We start from the raw sequence: 17,693 nt of genomic DNA on the forward strand, positions 1-17,693 counted from the left end.
TGTCTGTCTTTTATTTTAGTTCAATTGTAGTAGGTGTTTTCATATTGTACCTTTCAGCTTTATCTAGATGCAATTGTAATAGGTACTCAGAGTATTCAAGTTAGAGTTAACTTGAAGTTGTCGCAACAGTTAGAGGCTGTGTGCCAGAACGGGATTAGAGTTAATCCTAGGTTTACAAAAGTATTTTGTAAATGCAGTTTTTGGCTCAGTGATTTAGTGAAGAGTTTTGGGAAAATCCTACTGGAAAGTAGGTCGTGATTTTTTTACCTTTCGAGCCAGGTATTTTCCACATAAAAATCCTTGTGTTCTTTAATTTCTGCATTTATTATTCCGCAACAGTAGTATAAGGAACACATAGAAGAACCAGGTCCTTCTATAATCTGTGCACGCGAAAAATTGGACACCACACAAATCACCCCCCTCTTGTGTGGTATTGAAGTTAAAACATCACTTTTCTTTAGTGACAACGAAAATGAATGATTATTGAACTATAATTATTGTATCTTACCAGGATAAAAGAAATATTTGGAGCATTAATTATATTTTTGTCCGGATATTATGGGGAAAAACCCCAAAAAATCAAACCAAACCGAAAAACCGAAAAAAGAAATATATATAGGAACTATAATCAATTATTTAGTTATTTAATTTAATCGATGCTTCCATTAGTTCTTTAACTTAATATTTTATTTGGGTTTAGACCGTTAGGTGAAAAGTTTATTAGAAATAGACACCTCAAGCCAATATTACTAGCACAAATTAATTATGACATACCTCCAAGTATGCTAGCTCCACTTTCTCTCTTTCTCCGTCAATTTGTTTTCCTCTTTCCATGATCTGATGTATAAAATACACATAAAACTTTATCAAGAGAAAGAAGTAAGAATACAAAGAAACTGAAGAAAGAAGCATATATAGCAGAAACATTTTTGCTTTGATTTTTTATTATTTTCCCTTTCTCTTATTATTTCTTATGATCACCTGATTCTAATCATTCCTTTTTTAAAGTTATTATTCTATTTAAGGTGTTAGAAGAGTCACTTAAGTCATTAGTTTTATGAAAGGAATATGTGCTTGTGTGCAAGTATGAGGTGAAGAAAATTCAAGAAGTAGAGATGCGTAAGCAAACGAGGGAATAATCACAAACATACGTCATAGATTTCAATTTCTTCAACCACAGGTTTATTTGGCTCAATGTTTTTAGCTTCAGGTTCCTTTGATAATGTGGGAGGAGTAAGCTTCTGCAAATAAACACCAATAGCATCAAGGTACGCTCCACAACGCCCGTGAAATCTCACAATAGCCCCACCTTCTTTTATCACAAGTGAAAATGGGGTTCCAGCCTCAGACCCAAATGGTCCATAATTCTTTGCATTAGTTATAAAACATAGAGATTTTATAACCGAATAGCTACCACAACGTCCAAATGTCCCCTTGATGCCTGTTAAATATTCCAATGGAGTTACCTCAATAACAACCTGAGATTATTGTAATCGGTTAAATAAGTAGCAGAGTCTAGTAATTTTGATAAGAATTCAGAAAAGTAAAAGAATGTCACATTAGGATCCAAAATTTGTGACCTAAAGCAAATTTGGACACTTTGCAACTTCCTTTGCATTGAGAGTATTCAACTAACTTAGATATATAAGAAGTTTATATTTACCCTTTCTACATAATTTTTAGATGAAGGAGATTCATTTAAATCCGTAACTCTGACGGCCTTGTGTTAAACCCAAGTGAGGATCTATAATGAAAGTAACCAGTGTGTTCATATCTTTGACTTGAAAGATGCTTATGTAACTATAGAGTTTATGTTGTGTACACTGAAAATTCAAAAAGATGCTAAACTATCATGTTAAGCTGACATATATAACATGTCATTTTTCATATCTTGAAAATTAAATTTTATTACAAAATTTAAGTTCATTCCTATGACATGACACAAGTTAACTTGAGAAGAACGTGCCAATCATGAGAAATAAATATGTTTACCATAATATTTTTGGACCTACCTTGTCTTTTCGACCTCCATCCCCACCAAACTTTGGTGAGTCTATGGTAGTACTTTGTTCAGTAACGGTCCTGAACATGATGGATTCTATACAATCTCCATGAGCAATCAATATTTCTTTAATAGGACTTTTCAACTTGTAATACCATTCTGATCCACCAGTGCCTCCCCATGGCTCCACCAATATTGAGTCCGCTTGATCGTAACTCACTTGATTTCCCTTCATCTATATAACAAATCAATGGCTCCATTTTCTAATTTTATCCCAATATTAATAGTATTATTTTGCAGTGGAAAAAAAAACAGAATGAATATATAGGCACAACCATGTAAAAGAAGAGAAGGCAAGGTACCATTGTTGGCGATTTGCTTTGATTTTTTTTCAATCCCTTTCTCTTAATATTTCTTGTGATCATTCTATTTAAAGTTATTCATTATATATAAGGAGTTAGAAGAGTAACATAAGTCATTAGTTTTACGAAAGGGATCCGTGCTTGTGTGTAAGTATGAGGTGAAGTAAAGGAAGTAGAGGTGATTAAGCAACGGAGGAAATAATCACAACATATGTGAGAACTAGTTAATTTATTTGCCTTCGAGCTGTCACAAAAAATTACGAGTGAGTTATTAAGTGATCATTTTATAAATTAGTCCATAGATAAAAAGGAGAAATATGATAAATACTTAAACTAATTTTTCGTATGTCTAATTTTTAATTCCATTTCATTTTCCTCCTTTTTGTTTCCTTTTTAATTCCAAAATATAATGGAAAAAATAAAAAGGACAATTATTATTGTCATTGTTCTTGTACAAACTTGAAAAAGAATTGGAGGTGTTGAGCAAATACGAATTGTTGAAGTTTTGATGTTGAGATTCAAATGTAAACTAATTCTAGGTCCTTAGTTGATGATGAGATTCGAAATGGAAAAAGAATTTCGAATATACCATTGTTGAAACTTAAAAAATCTTGAAGAACAAAAAAACGAGTTAGTTGAAGTTCTTGGTTGTTGGCCAAATTGATTACTGGGGTTTGGTGATGGGAATCATGCGAAATTGTAGTTGAAATTTTAGCTTGATTGGTGCAGATTTGGTTGAGTTTTTGTTGAATTTTGAGACCCAAAATTAAATTTGAAGCTCTTGAAAATGTGTGATAAAATGTTCATGAAATGAAGTGTGTTTTGGAAGAACGGCTCATGAAAATGGGTCCCGAGACTGACACATGGCAATTTCGTATAGGTTACAGTCCTTTTCTTTAAGTTCCTATGCGCGTGAAAGAGGGGTTTTCATGTTTGGGTCCAAGTGAGCACACAAGGTGCAAAATATTTTGACTTTTTTTTAAGGGGTAATAAGACCCCGAAAAGGAAATGTGTGGTTGAAACTTCGGTTATAGATTAGGAGGGTATTTATACTTTTTCCCAACCAAAAAGAAAGATGATAAAGCATTAAAAAAAAGAGTACATGATAAATTACTATAACCATTAAACCTAAAGAGAAGAATGAAGGGAAGAAAGCAACCAAAGTAGGAAAAAGAAAGATGCTATTATGAGTATCAAAGATTACGATTACCGAGAAAAGTATGAACATACCATAAAATGAAGCGTTTGTTTTATTCTTCCAATTATGTTGTAACTTAATCTTTTTATCAAAAGATTGATAGAACCTATTATTAGTTGATTGATATAATTATTTTATTTGATTGATCTTGGCTTATTGCTAATTGTTGTTTTTTTTTCAAGTGGAATTGCCATGTTAAACAGAAGAAGGAATTTAAGTGTGAAAGTTAGTTAAACTACTTGTGATCAGGATTAATTAAGAGAATATTGATTAATTTGATTATTTAATTTGATCGAGTTTATGCAATTATCAACCGTTATACTCATGAGAGCAAATTAATAAATTAAGAATCCGAAGTAATTGGAACTAGGGGTGTATGAAGAAAATCGACAAATCCCACCAAATCGATAATCTGAATCAAACTGAAAAAAAAATTCGACTGTGATTTGGTTTGGTATTAAAAAAATAATAATCCAACCATAATTGATTTGGTTTGGTAACTTAAAAATTCAAACCGAAATCAAACCAACCTGAGATTACATATGTATATTTTAAAAATATTGTATTAATAAAAATATTTATTATAATATAATTTATAAATATTTAATAATTTTTTTAATAATTTATGTATTTTAATATAATTGTTTAAGTCTAAGCTTATAATTTACGAATAGTCCATATAAGTGTTCGGTTGGGCCCAAACAAAATTGAATAAAAACAATCTAACAAAATTGTGAAAATAACACGGGTTAGCCAGTTTTCGGTAATTGAAAAATAGTCAGCGTTTGCAAAGTCATTGAAAAATAGCCAATATTTTGGTACAAACACAAAAAGTTCGAGCATAATATACTGGAGATTGGTGCACCTGTGTATGAACTCCAGCACATGGAAAGTTCCAGCATAATATACTGGAAATTGAAACACCTGTGTATGAACTTCCAGTATATTATGCTGGATCAGTATATTATGCTGGAAGTTTACATGTAAAATTAGAACTTCAGTATATTATGCTGGAATATTTTTCGGATTTTGAACTGTATTTTTGTTTAGATTTATCTTTATATGCAAAGTGACTAAATTTCGATAGTAACTATAAAAGAAGAAGTTTTACCTTTCACCAATATAATATATAGGAACTATAATCAATTAGTTAGTTATTTAATTTAATCGATGCTTCAATTAGTTCTTTAACTTAATATTTTATTTGGGTTTAGAACGTTAGGTGAAAAGTTTATTAGAAATAGTTATTCTTGACCTACGTAGTAGGATAGACACCTCAAACCAATATTACTAGAACAAATTAATTATGACATACCTCAAAGTTTGCTAATTCCCCTTTCTCTCTTTCTCCGTCAATTTGTTTTCCTCTTTCCATGATCTGATGTATAAACTTTATCAGGAGAAAGAAGTAAGAATACAAAGAAACTGAAGAAAGAAGCATAAAAAGTCATAGCAGAAAATATTTTTGCAGATATAGCCATGCATAAAAAGTAAATGTTTTTTGAAGAATATTTCCCCATCCGAGTACCAAAGTTAAACACATTTTTCTTAAGTTATTAGAGACTAATTGACTAACCTTTTTAGTTGATGTTGAAGATGAAAAATCTGAGAAATGGATTTAGAATGAGGCAACAGAAAGTATGGAACGGTTGCTTCTTTCTGTTCTTGTGTATGTATGAATTCTCCCCTTTTCAACAAACCAACAGTTTGAGATAAGAAGTTGAAAATTCGTGTGGAGGAGAAGAGATAAGGGTATACGGGCACCAAAATCATGAGGTTAGGGAGAAAAAAATGACAAAAAATGGTTGGGCATTAAATTTGAAAGTGTCTTAAATATATTTCCGAGTAGTTTCTTTAAGTTATGTAAAAGTGAGCAATTTTTATAAATTTGATAAATTGTGATGGTTAGATTTAAACAGAATTGTGAAATAAAAAGAGATAGAGGGAACTCACATTTGAAGGTGCAGCTTATATAGTTTCTGCTATTTTTGGTCTATTTCTTATGGCTAGTGCAGCACAATGAGGTGCAATTCTTGTTTTTTTGCCATATTTCTAGTGTCCGATACAGTCTTTAATGTTGTAGTTTCTGGGATTTGACAGGACTTTCCTCGAAAAAACGGCAAACTTCAGGTCCTTATTAGGCATGCTACACCAAGCTGTGATGAATTCTCTCAATGGATGAAGAGAATCATATAACTACTAACCATTCTGAGATTTTAATCCCAAGTAAGTTGAGATCGACTATATGAATTATTGCAGACCACGTCGTTTCATTTCAGTTCATCTTAAAGGCCGTTTGTTTTTATTAAGATTAGAATGTATGAATATGAATATACATTAAGATGTATTTAGATTTGAATACTGAATAATTAAGTTTGTTTATTTTTTCCAACATTTTAATATTTATAAATTATAGTTATTAAAGTTAATAATATAAAAATCAATTAAGGAAATGCAAATGTTGTATCCACAAATTAATTGTTAGGTCCTAAAGAGGTGGTTGATGGAATTAAGACTAACAAGAATGCATTTATAATTCCTGTATCTAACCAAGCAAGGCAATTAGGTATATGTCTATCTTAACTGCGAATCTGTTCCTCAACGCCGAGGTTCAAGAACTTACTCTATTTAATCCTATATGCAATCTATAATTTCACTTTCGAGTTTAACTCTAGATTCGTAGACAGTACTTCGATGTTAGCTACACATCAAAATAATTAAGAACATGATTAAATAAACAAACCAATATTGAAAAAATCAAAATCGTCAATTTAAACTTTTTCATGTAGCACCCATAATCGAACGAGAAGAACTAGCCACACACAGTCATGCTAGTCATCATAAGATGTTTGAGAGCATAAAACTACAAGTAGTACAAGAAAGAAAGGAAAACTCTATGATTTTGGCTCCTAAATTGCTCTGGTAGCGTTTATCCTTTGCTAGGGTTGAACTTCGCTCAAAAAGTATGTTTAAGGATTATTTATATATGTAGAAAAGGTCCTAGACGATTTAAACCAAGTCCAAGAAAAACAGAAAAAAGTTGGCTTCCGCAATATGTTGGGTGCGCCGCATTGCTTATGGCACTGAGTTTGGGTGCTATGGTGAGTGCTGGGCACTGAGGAAAGCACTGAAATTCGGTGCTATAGTGGGTGTTGAGCACCGAGGATATCACTATAGCTACAGCGGGTGCTAGGCACCGACTATGGCACTGCTCCATTATTCCTCCATTCTTCTTTCAATCACTCCTACACAAGTAAACAACGCAAATAGGCTTAAAACATCATAAAGTACTCTAAATATCACTATTATTATACTAAAAAGCGAGGCAATTATCATCATATTATATGTTCTTTTAGCCAATTATCATGTAGTTTCTAGGATTTGACAGGACTTTCCTCGAAAAACGACAAACTTCAAGTCCTTGTTAGGCATATTACACCAAGCTGTGATGAATTCTCTCAATGGATTAAGAGAATCATATAACTACTAACCATGTTTACCCGAAAAACGGATAGAGTTAAATTTATACGTAGTTCTAAGGATACGTGGTATAACTTGGTACAAATTGAAAAAATAAATAAATGTGTATTGAAATTAACAGTAAAAGGAATGAATACAAACCCTAAATTGAATGGAGAGTAATTGATAAGAGAACAATATGAATCAATACCAAAGCCAAAAAAGGATAGTATTTGCTTTAAAGTTCTGTCAATCTCAATGCGAATCTGAATGTCCCCTTACAAATGATAACAACTCTTAATATAGTGGGGGAATCCTATTTTGGATATAATTAAAAATACATAGTGGAGATCCCATGATAGGTTAATTAATTAGTTTTTCCTTGATTCAAGCCGTGATTTCCGCCGAGATTCTTCCCCCAATTGCGGTTATAACGGCTTTTCTGTCTCTTGGCTCGATCTCGATCTCGGCCGCTCTCGATCGTGATCGGTATCTATTCGCTCGACGTCTATCTGGGCTCGATCTCGATCTTGGCCGATCTCGATCTTGATCGGTCTCTATTTGCTCGACCTCTATTTTGACCGGTTCTGGGATTCGAACTTGATCCTGGCTGATCTCGATCTTGGTCGGTCTCTGGGGCTCGAACTCGACAACCCAACTTCTCATCACAGCTCGATATTATAATGGCAAACCTCGGTCCATCATGCTCCAATCTTGATCGATTAGTCATTCGAAGGGCAAACTCGATTTTGACCGTATACAAACCATTATGGCATTTCAATCCCAAGTAAGTTGAGATCGACTTAAAGGCCGCTTGTTTTTATCATATCATACTTTATTATAAGTGTGAAGTCCAAAGTTGAAAATTGAATTACTAAAATATCCCTCAAAAGTTAGTTGACCCTTTTGTCCTTGAATAAAAGAAAACCTTTCATTAAATAATTACTTTTAGATTAAAACATGTGAATGTAATCTGAGAAAATTGTTCCATCTGCCTATAGTTATTGTAGGTGTTATTGGTAATGCCTAAATTCATTCGACTAATTCAATACAAGGCCAATGCATTTATTAAATGCAAATTAGAAATTATTCATTCATATACTACTAGGCTAATTTTTTCGTTTCAGTTTTAATTTGCCCAAACCACTATATATCTTAATGCAAGAACATTTGTTTTTATCAAGAAAAGATGAAACAAATCAGTCATGTTCGGGGGTAAAAGAGAAGTACTTTAGATTCTGGCGTGATTGCTCGAAAAGTTAAGATTATATTGACGCAAGGATAAAATGTGGTAAAGGAGAAAAATCAGATACATTTTGTATGTATATTATATTTGCTAATTAGAATAAATGTCAAGAACTCTCCTACATTTCCTTTGATCTTTCATAACTGAAGTATTGTTCTTGTATGAGTAAAAAGAACTGAAAAAATGCAAGAAACTGGATAAGATAGGGTCAGGGAGGAGAGTTGAGGATTGTATATTTGTCAGTGTTGGGTTCTTTTGTATTGTTCATTGCACATTTACTCTTATATGATCACCCTTCGATCAGAAAAATTTGACAAGTTTCCTATACACTAGTCTTATAATTATATGATAATTTTACTTTATTAGTTAGTCATTCAAATATTTAGCTATATCTAAAATCAATCCTTCCGAACAGTTAATCTTACATAAACAACAACAACAACAACAACATCCTAGTAAAATCACATATGTGGGGTCTAGGGAGGGTTGTGTATACACAGACCTTACCCCTACTCCAGAAAAGTAGAAAATCTGAAAAAACAATAGTATTTCAGTTTGGATTAAATACATAACATACTTTAAGGGTATTTATTCATATTAATTGCGTATTTTTATGAAGGTGAAATAATCCAAATATTGCTACTATAAACAATACATAAAGCTCTGCATAAGTTGTGTGATTCTTATTTATATGGAACTCAAAAATGGCAATCAAACACGATTGGTAATATTTATGTCCTCTTTTATGAAACAAAATTACCCATAACAAGAAAACAAGGATTGCGTCAATTTTAACAAGGTTGATTTAGTGGTCCGCAAAATTACATGTTTCTCTTTTTATTTTATTTTTGTGTATTACAACATTTATTTTTGAGCTTTATACTTTAACAAGAGATATACGTGCAACGCAGGTGTCAAAAAACTAGTTAAGATTAAAATGTATGAATATGAATACACATGAAGGTGTATTTAGATATGAATAGTGAATAATTAAGATTGTTTATTTTTCCAACATCATAATATTTATAAATTATAGTTATTAAAGTTAATAATATAAAAATCAATTAAGGTAATGCAAATGTTGTATCCACAAATTATTAGGTCCTAAAGAGGTGGTTGATGGTAGCTGTCCGGTGGTACTTTAACTATTCCTGAGTGCAAGCGGTAGAGGATGATCATGGACTTTGTGGTTAGTTTTTCACGTACTTTGGGAAAACATGATTGTTGTTAGACTCACGAAGCCTGCACACTACATTCCAGTCTAGACTACTTATACTACGAAGCAACTTTGCACAAAGTTTTCTATAGAAGAACTAATCAAAAGGCTTTGGATATCAACTATAGAAGAACTAATTAAAATAGATATGGTAAAATGACAGCCTTCTGCTACTGCATCACCTCAATTACTTTAAACCTAAATATAACCAGCTACCGAGCAGCAGATAATTAGGTGATAGTTTCCCATGATGTATCATATTATTTGAGGAAACGTTGTTGGATTTCTTGTCTGTTTTTTCACAACTAACATAGCAAGAGAAACAGCCTGTGCAGCTAAATTATCAACACTTATAGAGCGAGCTGCAACAGCTTCTACCGCCAGAGGCGAATTCAGGATTTGAACTTTATGGGCTCAAATTCGAAATTCTATCGCATTTCATCTAATTTTATGGGTTCAAAATCTATTATTTATATATATTTAACGAGTTTTCTGGCAGATATACAGGATATGAGCTGAAACTATGGGTTCAGATTAACCTATAGCTTCTATTCTAAATACGCCACTAACTACAGCTGCAATTTTTGCAAAGTCCTGAGCAATAGCATACTTAGGCATGCTTAGTGACAAACCAAAGACAATACTTCTAAACCAACACAGAGAACAAACTGTTGGAAACGACATAATATACGCCAGATATACAGCATTTCTGGGAACACAAGCTAAGCATATGCATCGGGATTCTAAAGGAGATAGGCTTCCACTGCTTTGTACATCCAATACTTTTCTTTGCCTGCCTTGGCTTCTTCTTCCTTAGGCTTGAGAAGGAATCTGGTTTGGTTGGACATTTGGTGCAGGAAATATAGGAGGATTTCAAACAAGGTAAAAATTAAGCCAACAATCTAGAGGATTGAAAGAAGCCAAGCACTGAGCAGTCACGTCCAAGATCTCCTCTTAGGTGAAGAAAAATTGGAAACAAATGTAGTATGAATCTAAAAAACCAAAGCTAGCGGAGGATTAAAAAAAATGCAAGAATTCAGTTGATCATAGCATGAACCTAATGAACAGTTGACATTTGACGAATACATGTCGTTTGCAGCATGTGTACGCGTCTACATTGGAGAGAGATTCCTGGGCAGTTTATAAGCAGTTCGCAACTTTTCACCTCACGAGTTAGCTTTTGCAGCCAAAGTTGGTGTTGAGTTTTTATTTTTTAAGATGAAATAGTCTTAAAATGAGGGTGAATGGGAAATGGAGGGAAAAATAAAATTTTTGAGTAAAATTTTAAGTTTTCCTCTCTTGACAATGAGACATTGTCCCATATTGGAAGAGGAAGAGATTTTTGGTGGTTATATATATAATTGCTCTTCTTGTAGCTCTTAAAGAGTTAAGAAGAAAGCAAGCCTCGCGTCGTCGTCGTCGTCGCTCGCTCGGCTTCGGCTTCGGCTTCGGCTTCGGCTTCGGCTATACATTGCACTGCTTCCTCTCAGCATTTTCATACAATTTTCTGAGTTTCTACTCCTTCGTTCTGCATTGTTTTAACTTCAAACAAAGAAATTGTAAGTGTGATTTGCTACCGAACTTTGTGTTCGCTGAAACACTGGGGTTTGAAGTACCGCTACACCAGTGTGTGATTCGTTCTATCCTGGGAGGAAATAATCCATTACCTTGGGTACTAGGAGGGGATTAAATTCCTTAAGGAAACACTGTGAATTCAGTGGGCTCGAATTAATTATTGTTTCATTACGCTAACTTATATTTTGCAGAATTATTATTTACAAATACAGCAATATTGGCGGGAATAACAATCTTAAGGAATTTAATATTTATTTCTGTATTTGTGTTATTCTTATTATTCTGCAAACTAAAACCTTTGTGGTTTTGTGTACTCCCGTTTTGGAGAGTAAAGCCTTCGTGGCGTTTTGTTGGAGATTAAAATCTACGTGATTTTTACTCCAGTTTAAAAATGTGTATTAAACATTTGTTTGTGTCATTCTTTTATAGAAAAAATGGCGATTGAAAGCGAAAACCAAGCTATTCCGATGGTGACTGCCAATGCATCAACAAGCCGAACACCGGCGTTGGCACCAGCAGAAAAACCTGGAAAATTTTCCGGGATTGATTTCAAGCGCTGGCAGCAGAAGATGTTCTTCTACTTAACTACGTTATGTCTACAGAAGTTCATCAAGGAATATGTTCCTGATCTGCCAGATAAAACTCCAGAGAATGAACGCTTTCTCGTGATTGAAGCGTGGAAGCATTCTGATTTTTTATGCAAGAATTATATTCTTAGCGGACTGGATGATAGTCTGTATAATGTATACAGTAGCGTGGAGACGTCAAAAGAATTGTGGAATGCGCTTGAAAAGAAATATAAAACTGAAGATGCCGGGATGAAGAAATTCGTAGCCGCAAAATTTTTGGACTACAAAATGGTAGATAGCAAGTCTGTTATTACCCAGGTCCAGGAATTGCAAGTGATTATTCATGATCTACTTGCTGAAGGTCTTGTCATCAACGAAGCATTCCAAGTAGCAGTAATGATTGAGAAGTTGCCTCCGTTGTGGAAGGACTTCAAAAATTATTTGAAACACAAACGAAAGGAAATGTCCCTTGAAGATCTCATTGTTCGGTTGAGAATCGAAGAGGACAATAAAGTTGCTGAAAGGAGAGGCCGTGGAAATTCAACAATAATGGGAGCAAATATTGTTGAAGCTAACAAAAAGAGGAAGAAGGCTTCTGGTCCGAAATACAACCCAAGCAAGAAGCGGTTCAGTGGAAACTGCTACAACTGTGGGAAAACCGGACACAAATCTACGGAGTGTCGTGCTCCGAAGAAAGACAAGAAAAGGGGTCAAGCAAACATGGCAGTAAACCATGATGATGTTGATAACTTGTGTGCCATGCTTTCTGAATGTAACTTGGTGAAAAATCCTAAACTGTGGTGGTTTGATTCAGGAGCCACTCGCCATGTTTGTGCAGTTAGAGAAGCTTTTGCTACTTATGCTCCTGCTGGACCCGGAGAGACAGTTTATATGGAAAATGCTTCAACAACAAAAGTTGAATGATATGGGAAGATATTTCTGAAAATGACTTCTGGCAAGGTCATGACTTTGAACAACGTCCTTCATGTTCCCGAAATGAGAAAGAATTTAGTCTCTACTGGACTTCTTGTTAAGCACGGTTTTAAGTGCATTTTTGTGTCCAACAAGGTTGTAATTAGTAAGAATGAAATATTTGTAGGAAAAGGTTACCTCACCGAGGGCCTTTTCAATCTAAATGTAATGATTGTGGAAAATAATAATAATATTTCAGCTTCTTCTTACTTACTTGAGTCAAATGATTTATGGCATGCACGTTTGAGTCATGTCAATTATAAAATCTTGCGAAAAATGATTAACTTGGAAGTACTGCCCAAGTTTGAATGCGAAAAATCAAAATGTCAAACATGTGTGGAATCTAAGTATGTTAAACATCCTTATAAGTCAGTTGAAAGGAATTCAAATCCTTTAGACTTAATTCACACAGATATTTGTGACATGAAGTCAATACCATCTCGCGGTGGAAAGAAGTATTTCATAACTTTTATTGACGATGGTACTCGATATTGCTATGTTTACTTACTGAATAGTAAAGATGAAGCAATAGACGCATTCAGGCAATACAAAAATGAAGTTGAAACGCAACTTAACAAGAAAGTAAAAATGATAAGAAGTGATAGGGGTGGTGAATATGAATCTCCTTTTGAAGAAATATGTTTAGAATATGGAATTATTCATCAAACAATAGCCCCTTACACGCCCCAATCTAATGGGATTGCGGAAAGAAAGAATCGCACATTAAAGGAGATGATGAATGCGTTGTTGATAAGTTCTGGTTTGCCACAGAACTTGTGGGGGGAAGCCATTCTTACGGCTAATCGAATATTAAATCGAGTGCCCCATAGCAAAACACAATCCATTCCATATGAAAAATGGAAAGGAAGGAAGCCCAACTTGAATTATTTTAAAGTGTGGGGGTGTTTGGCAAAAGTGCAAGTTCCTAAACCCAAAAGGGTAAAGATAGGACCGAAAACCGTTGATTGTGTTTTCATAGGATATGCGACAAATAGTAAAGCATATCGATTTCTGGTTCATAAATCAGAAAATCCCGACATTCATAATAATACGGTTATAGAATCAGATAATGCTGAATTCTTTGAAAATATATATCCATATAAAAAGGAATGTGAGTCATTTGGTGAAGGATCTAAACGACCTCGGGAAGAAATAAAAGAAAGTACATGTAATCAGGAGAATCCAAGACGTAGTAAACGTCAAAGAACGTCTACTTCATTTGGACCAGATTTTGTGACTTTCTTATTGGAGAATGAGCCTCAAACATTTAAAGAAGCTATGACTTCTTCAGAATCATTGTTTTGGAAAGAGGCAGTCAATAGTGAAATAGAATCCATATTGAACAACCATACATGGGAATTGGTTGATCTTCCTCCTGAAAATAAACCTTTGGGTTCTAAATGGATTTTTAAGAGAAAAATCAAAGATGATGGCACTATTGATAAATTCAAGGCAAGGCTCGTAGTCAAAGGGTATAGACAACGAGAAGGTCTAGACTACTTTGATACATACTCTCCAGTTACAAGAATTACGTCCATACGGATGTTAGTAGCATTAGCTGCAGTGTATGGTCTTGAAATTCATCAAATGGATGTTAAGACGGCCTTCTTAAATGGAGAGTTGGAGGAAGAAATTTACATGGAACAACCTGAAGGGTTTGTGGTTCCAGGTAAAGAAAAGAAGGTATGTAGACTTGTTAAGTCTCTTTACGGACTAAAATAAGCACCCAAACAATGGCATGCGAAATTTGACCAAACAATATTGTCAAATGGTTTTAAGATAAATGAATGTGATAAATGTGTGTACATTAAAAATGTTCCAAATCATATAGTCATTGTTTGCCTATATGTGGATGATATGCTGATAATGAGTAATGACATTGCCAACATAAATGCTACTAAGTGTATGCTCAATAGCAAGTTTGATATGAAAGACTTGGGAGTTGCTGATTTAATTCTGGGAATTAAGATCCATAAGACTCCTCAAGGCCTGGCATTGTCACAATCTCATTATATTAAGACAGTACTTGAAAAATTCAAGCACTTGGGCTTTAAAGTTGCAAAGACTCCAATTGACGTGAATCTTGCATTAGCAAAGAATAAAGGCCAAAGCATATTACAATTGGATTATGCTCGTGTGTTGGGATACTTAATGTATATCATGAATTGTACACGATCAGATATAGCTTGTGCTATAAGTAAACTGAGTCGATATACGAGCAATCCAGGCCAATCTCATTGGATGGCAATGAAACGAGTTTTGGGATATTTAGAACATACCCAAAACTTTGAATTGCACTACAGTAATTTCCCTGCGGTGATTGAGGGATACTGTGATGCAAATTGGATCACCGGTTCAACTGATTCTAAGTCCACAAGTGGATATGTATTCACTATTGGTGGAGGAGCGGTATCTTGGAAGTCGTCCAAACAAACATGTATTGCCCGCTCTACAATGGAGGCTGAATTCATAGCCTTAGATAAAGCCGGTGAAGAAGCTGAATGGCTCCGGAATTTCTTGGAAGACATTCCATTTTGGCCCAAACCGTTGGCACCAATATGCATACATTGTGATAGTCAAGCGGCAATTGGAAGGGCTGGGAGCGTTATGTATAACGGTAAATCTCGTCATATACGACGAAGACATAAAACCGTTATGCAATTACTCTCTAGAGGAATTATCACGATTGACTATGTAAAGTCAAGTGATAATGTGTCGGATCCACTTACAAAAGGTCTAACTAGAGAGGTAGTTGATAAATCATCAAGGGGAATGGGGCTATGGCCGAGAACAAATCATTGTGGCGGTAACTGTACCTAGAAGACTGGAGATCCCAAGATCTAGGTTCAAGGAGATCAAACAAAGTCATTAATGACGGTTCAACATTGTCAAATAAAATTTTAGTCCGTTCTCGTGATGAGACAATGTTCAGTACCAAGGATAAAGCATTAAGGCTTTTAATGATTTCTAAATTTGATACGGGGTATATCAAATAGTGTATCTACAGGATGACACGTTTAGGAATCACCTATGTAAGTGTAAAGTGTTAGCCGCTTCAAGGAGAACTTTGTAAGGCCAGTTCTCTATGCACTTATGAAACCAGGCGGTGTTCATGGCTGAAACGAACACAACAATGAGAACCAAAGACGGTTAAGGGTTGATTGTGTGACTTATGGTTGTCTAGGTATACACCAAAGATCGACGGTTCAAAGATATCAAATCTACCGATTGACCGAGTATATCCGACATAAGTTTACTACGGAAAGTTCAAAGGGAAACCTACTTATCCAGATGCGATTAATCCTTGCTTGTAAATCACACAGTTTTTCCATGCATACTTCCATGATATAGCCATTCCCCATTCATGTGGGGGATTGTTGAGGTTTTAATTTAAGATGTAATATTCTTAAAATGAGGGTGAATGGGAAATGGAGGGAAAATGAAATTTTGAGTAAAATTTTAAGTTTCCCCCTCTTAACAATGAGACATTGTCCCATATTGGAAGTGGAAGACATTTTTGGTGGGTATATATATAATTGCTCTTCTTGTAGCTCTTAAAGAGTTAAGAAGAAAGCAAGCATCGCGCCATCGTCGTCGTCGCTCGCTCGGCTCGGCTTCGGCTACGGCTACGGCTACGGCTACGGCTTCGGCTTCGGTTTCGGATTCGGATTTGGTCAATTGATTGATTAATTTTTTGGACCAAATTTATTTGTTAATAGTAAATATTAACGTAAGATTATCCGTATTTGTAACGGATATTTTCCAATCCGTGTATTGACCATTTGGCAGCCGCCTAATGCTCTTCCCACCATGAATGTGCTTGCTCCACAAACATGAATGTGCTTGCTCCACAAACAAGCTAATGCTTGCTCCACCATGGAGGGTGGACGTTTGGTCTTCTTCAACACTGGCTGCTATATATATGTGCAGCAGATGTTGAAGAAAGACACTCAACACACAACGCACAAGAAACAAACTGAAAATCGCTCAACATATTTGGCTATACATTGCACTGCTTCCTCTCAGCATTTCCATACGATTTTCTGAGTTTCTACTCCTTCGTTCTGCATTGTTTTAACTTCAAACAAAGCAATTGTAAGTGTGATTTGCTACCGAACTTTGTGTTCGCTGAAACACTGGGGTTTGAAGTACCGCTACACCAGTGTGTGATTCGTTCTATCGTGGGAGGAAATAATCCATTACCTTGGGTACTAGGAGGGGATTAAATTCCTTAAGGAAACACTGTGAATTCAGTGGGCTCGAATTAATTATTGTTTCATTACGCTAACTTATATTTTGCAGAATTATTATTTATAAATACAACAATATTGGCGGAAATAACAGTTGGGGAATCTGTGACAGAGTGGTATCAAAGCTTAGCATCACCAAACTGGATAAGCTCAGCAGCCAAAGTGTGGCAGTCGAATCGAGCTGTTGAACAACAAACAAGGGATTGTTGATTTGGGAGAGATGAAAGTGTGAGCTTCTTGTCTGTTGTTTCACAGCTTATTGAGCTAGAGTATCAGCATGTGCAGCTAAATTAGGGATGGTATTTCTTGAAAGATTTACAAAAACTAAAAAACCTGAGATAACTTTCATATAGTACAAAGGTTGCCCACCTTTTGTTTCACTTCTTTCTCGCCCGAATCAGCAATCCCATGTATGTTTCTTGATTTGCAATAATATATTACTCATGTATCTGGACTTGAGGAGTGACACATGATATTCATACAATTCAAGCCATGCCCCAAAAAAGAAAAGAAAGTATACCAAGGCATCTGGTGACTGCTCAAATTTCACCATTTGATTTAAGGACCATGACATCCACTTCAGATTTTTTCAAAAAGAATTACAACTAATGTTTAACCATACAAGTCCTACAAATTAATTAGTAGCTAAAACGTACATTACCGCACCATTTCATCAGTAGAGCATGCTCCCTACCCACCCAAAAACATAATAGTAGTATTTACTTTCACGATACAGCATAACACGAAGAGTTTGAAACTCTTTATTTGTTACTAGTAATCGCTGTGAAGTCGCTCGGTCAAGGATGAAATTGATGGCATATGAGCTCCAAAAGCCTCTCCATAA

At 34.8% G+C, this 17,693-nt stretch overlaps 1 protein-coding gene across 1 annotated transcript in view; it reads right to left on the bottom strand.

Annotated features, from left to right (window-relative positions):
* LOC104086825 (uncharacterized) overlaps positions 1 to 17,693 on the bottom strand; it is a 301,759-nt gene that overhangs the window by 26,918 nt on the left and 257,148 nt on the right. Inside the window, 2 exon segments of the mRNA XM_070196456.1 lie at positions 775 to 837; positions 1,152 to 1,478. Of these exon segments, the coding sequence (XP_070052557.1) occupies positions 775 to 837; positions 1,152 to 1,478 (390 nt within the window).

The sequence above is a fragment of the Nicotiana tomentosiformis genome, chromosome 2 (genome assembly GCF_000390325.3).
Source record: "Nicotiana tomentosiformis chromosome 2, ASM39032v3, whole genome shotgun sequence".
NCBI classification, from domain to species: Eukaryota; Viridiplantae; Streptophyta; class Magnoliopsida; order Solanales; family Solanaceae; genus Nicotiana; species Nicotiana tomentosiformis.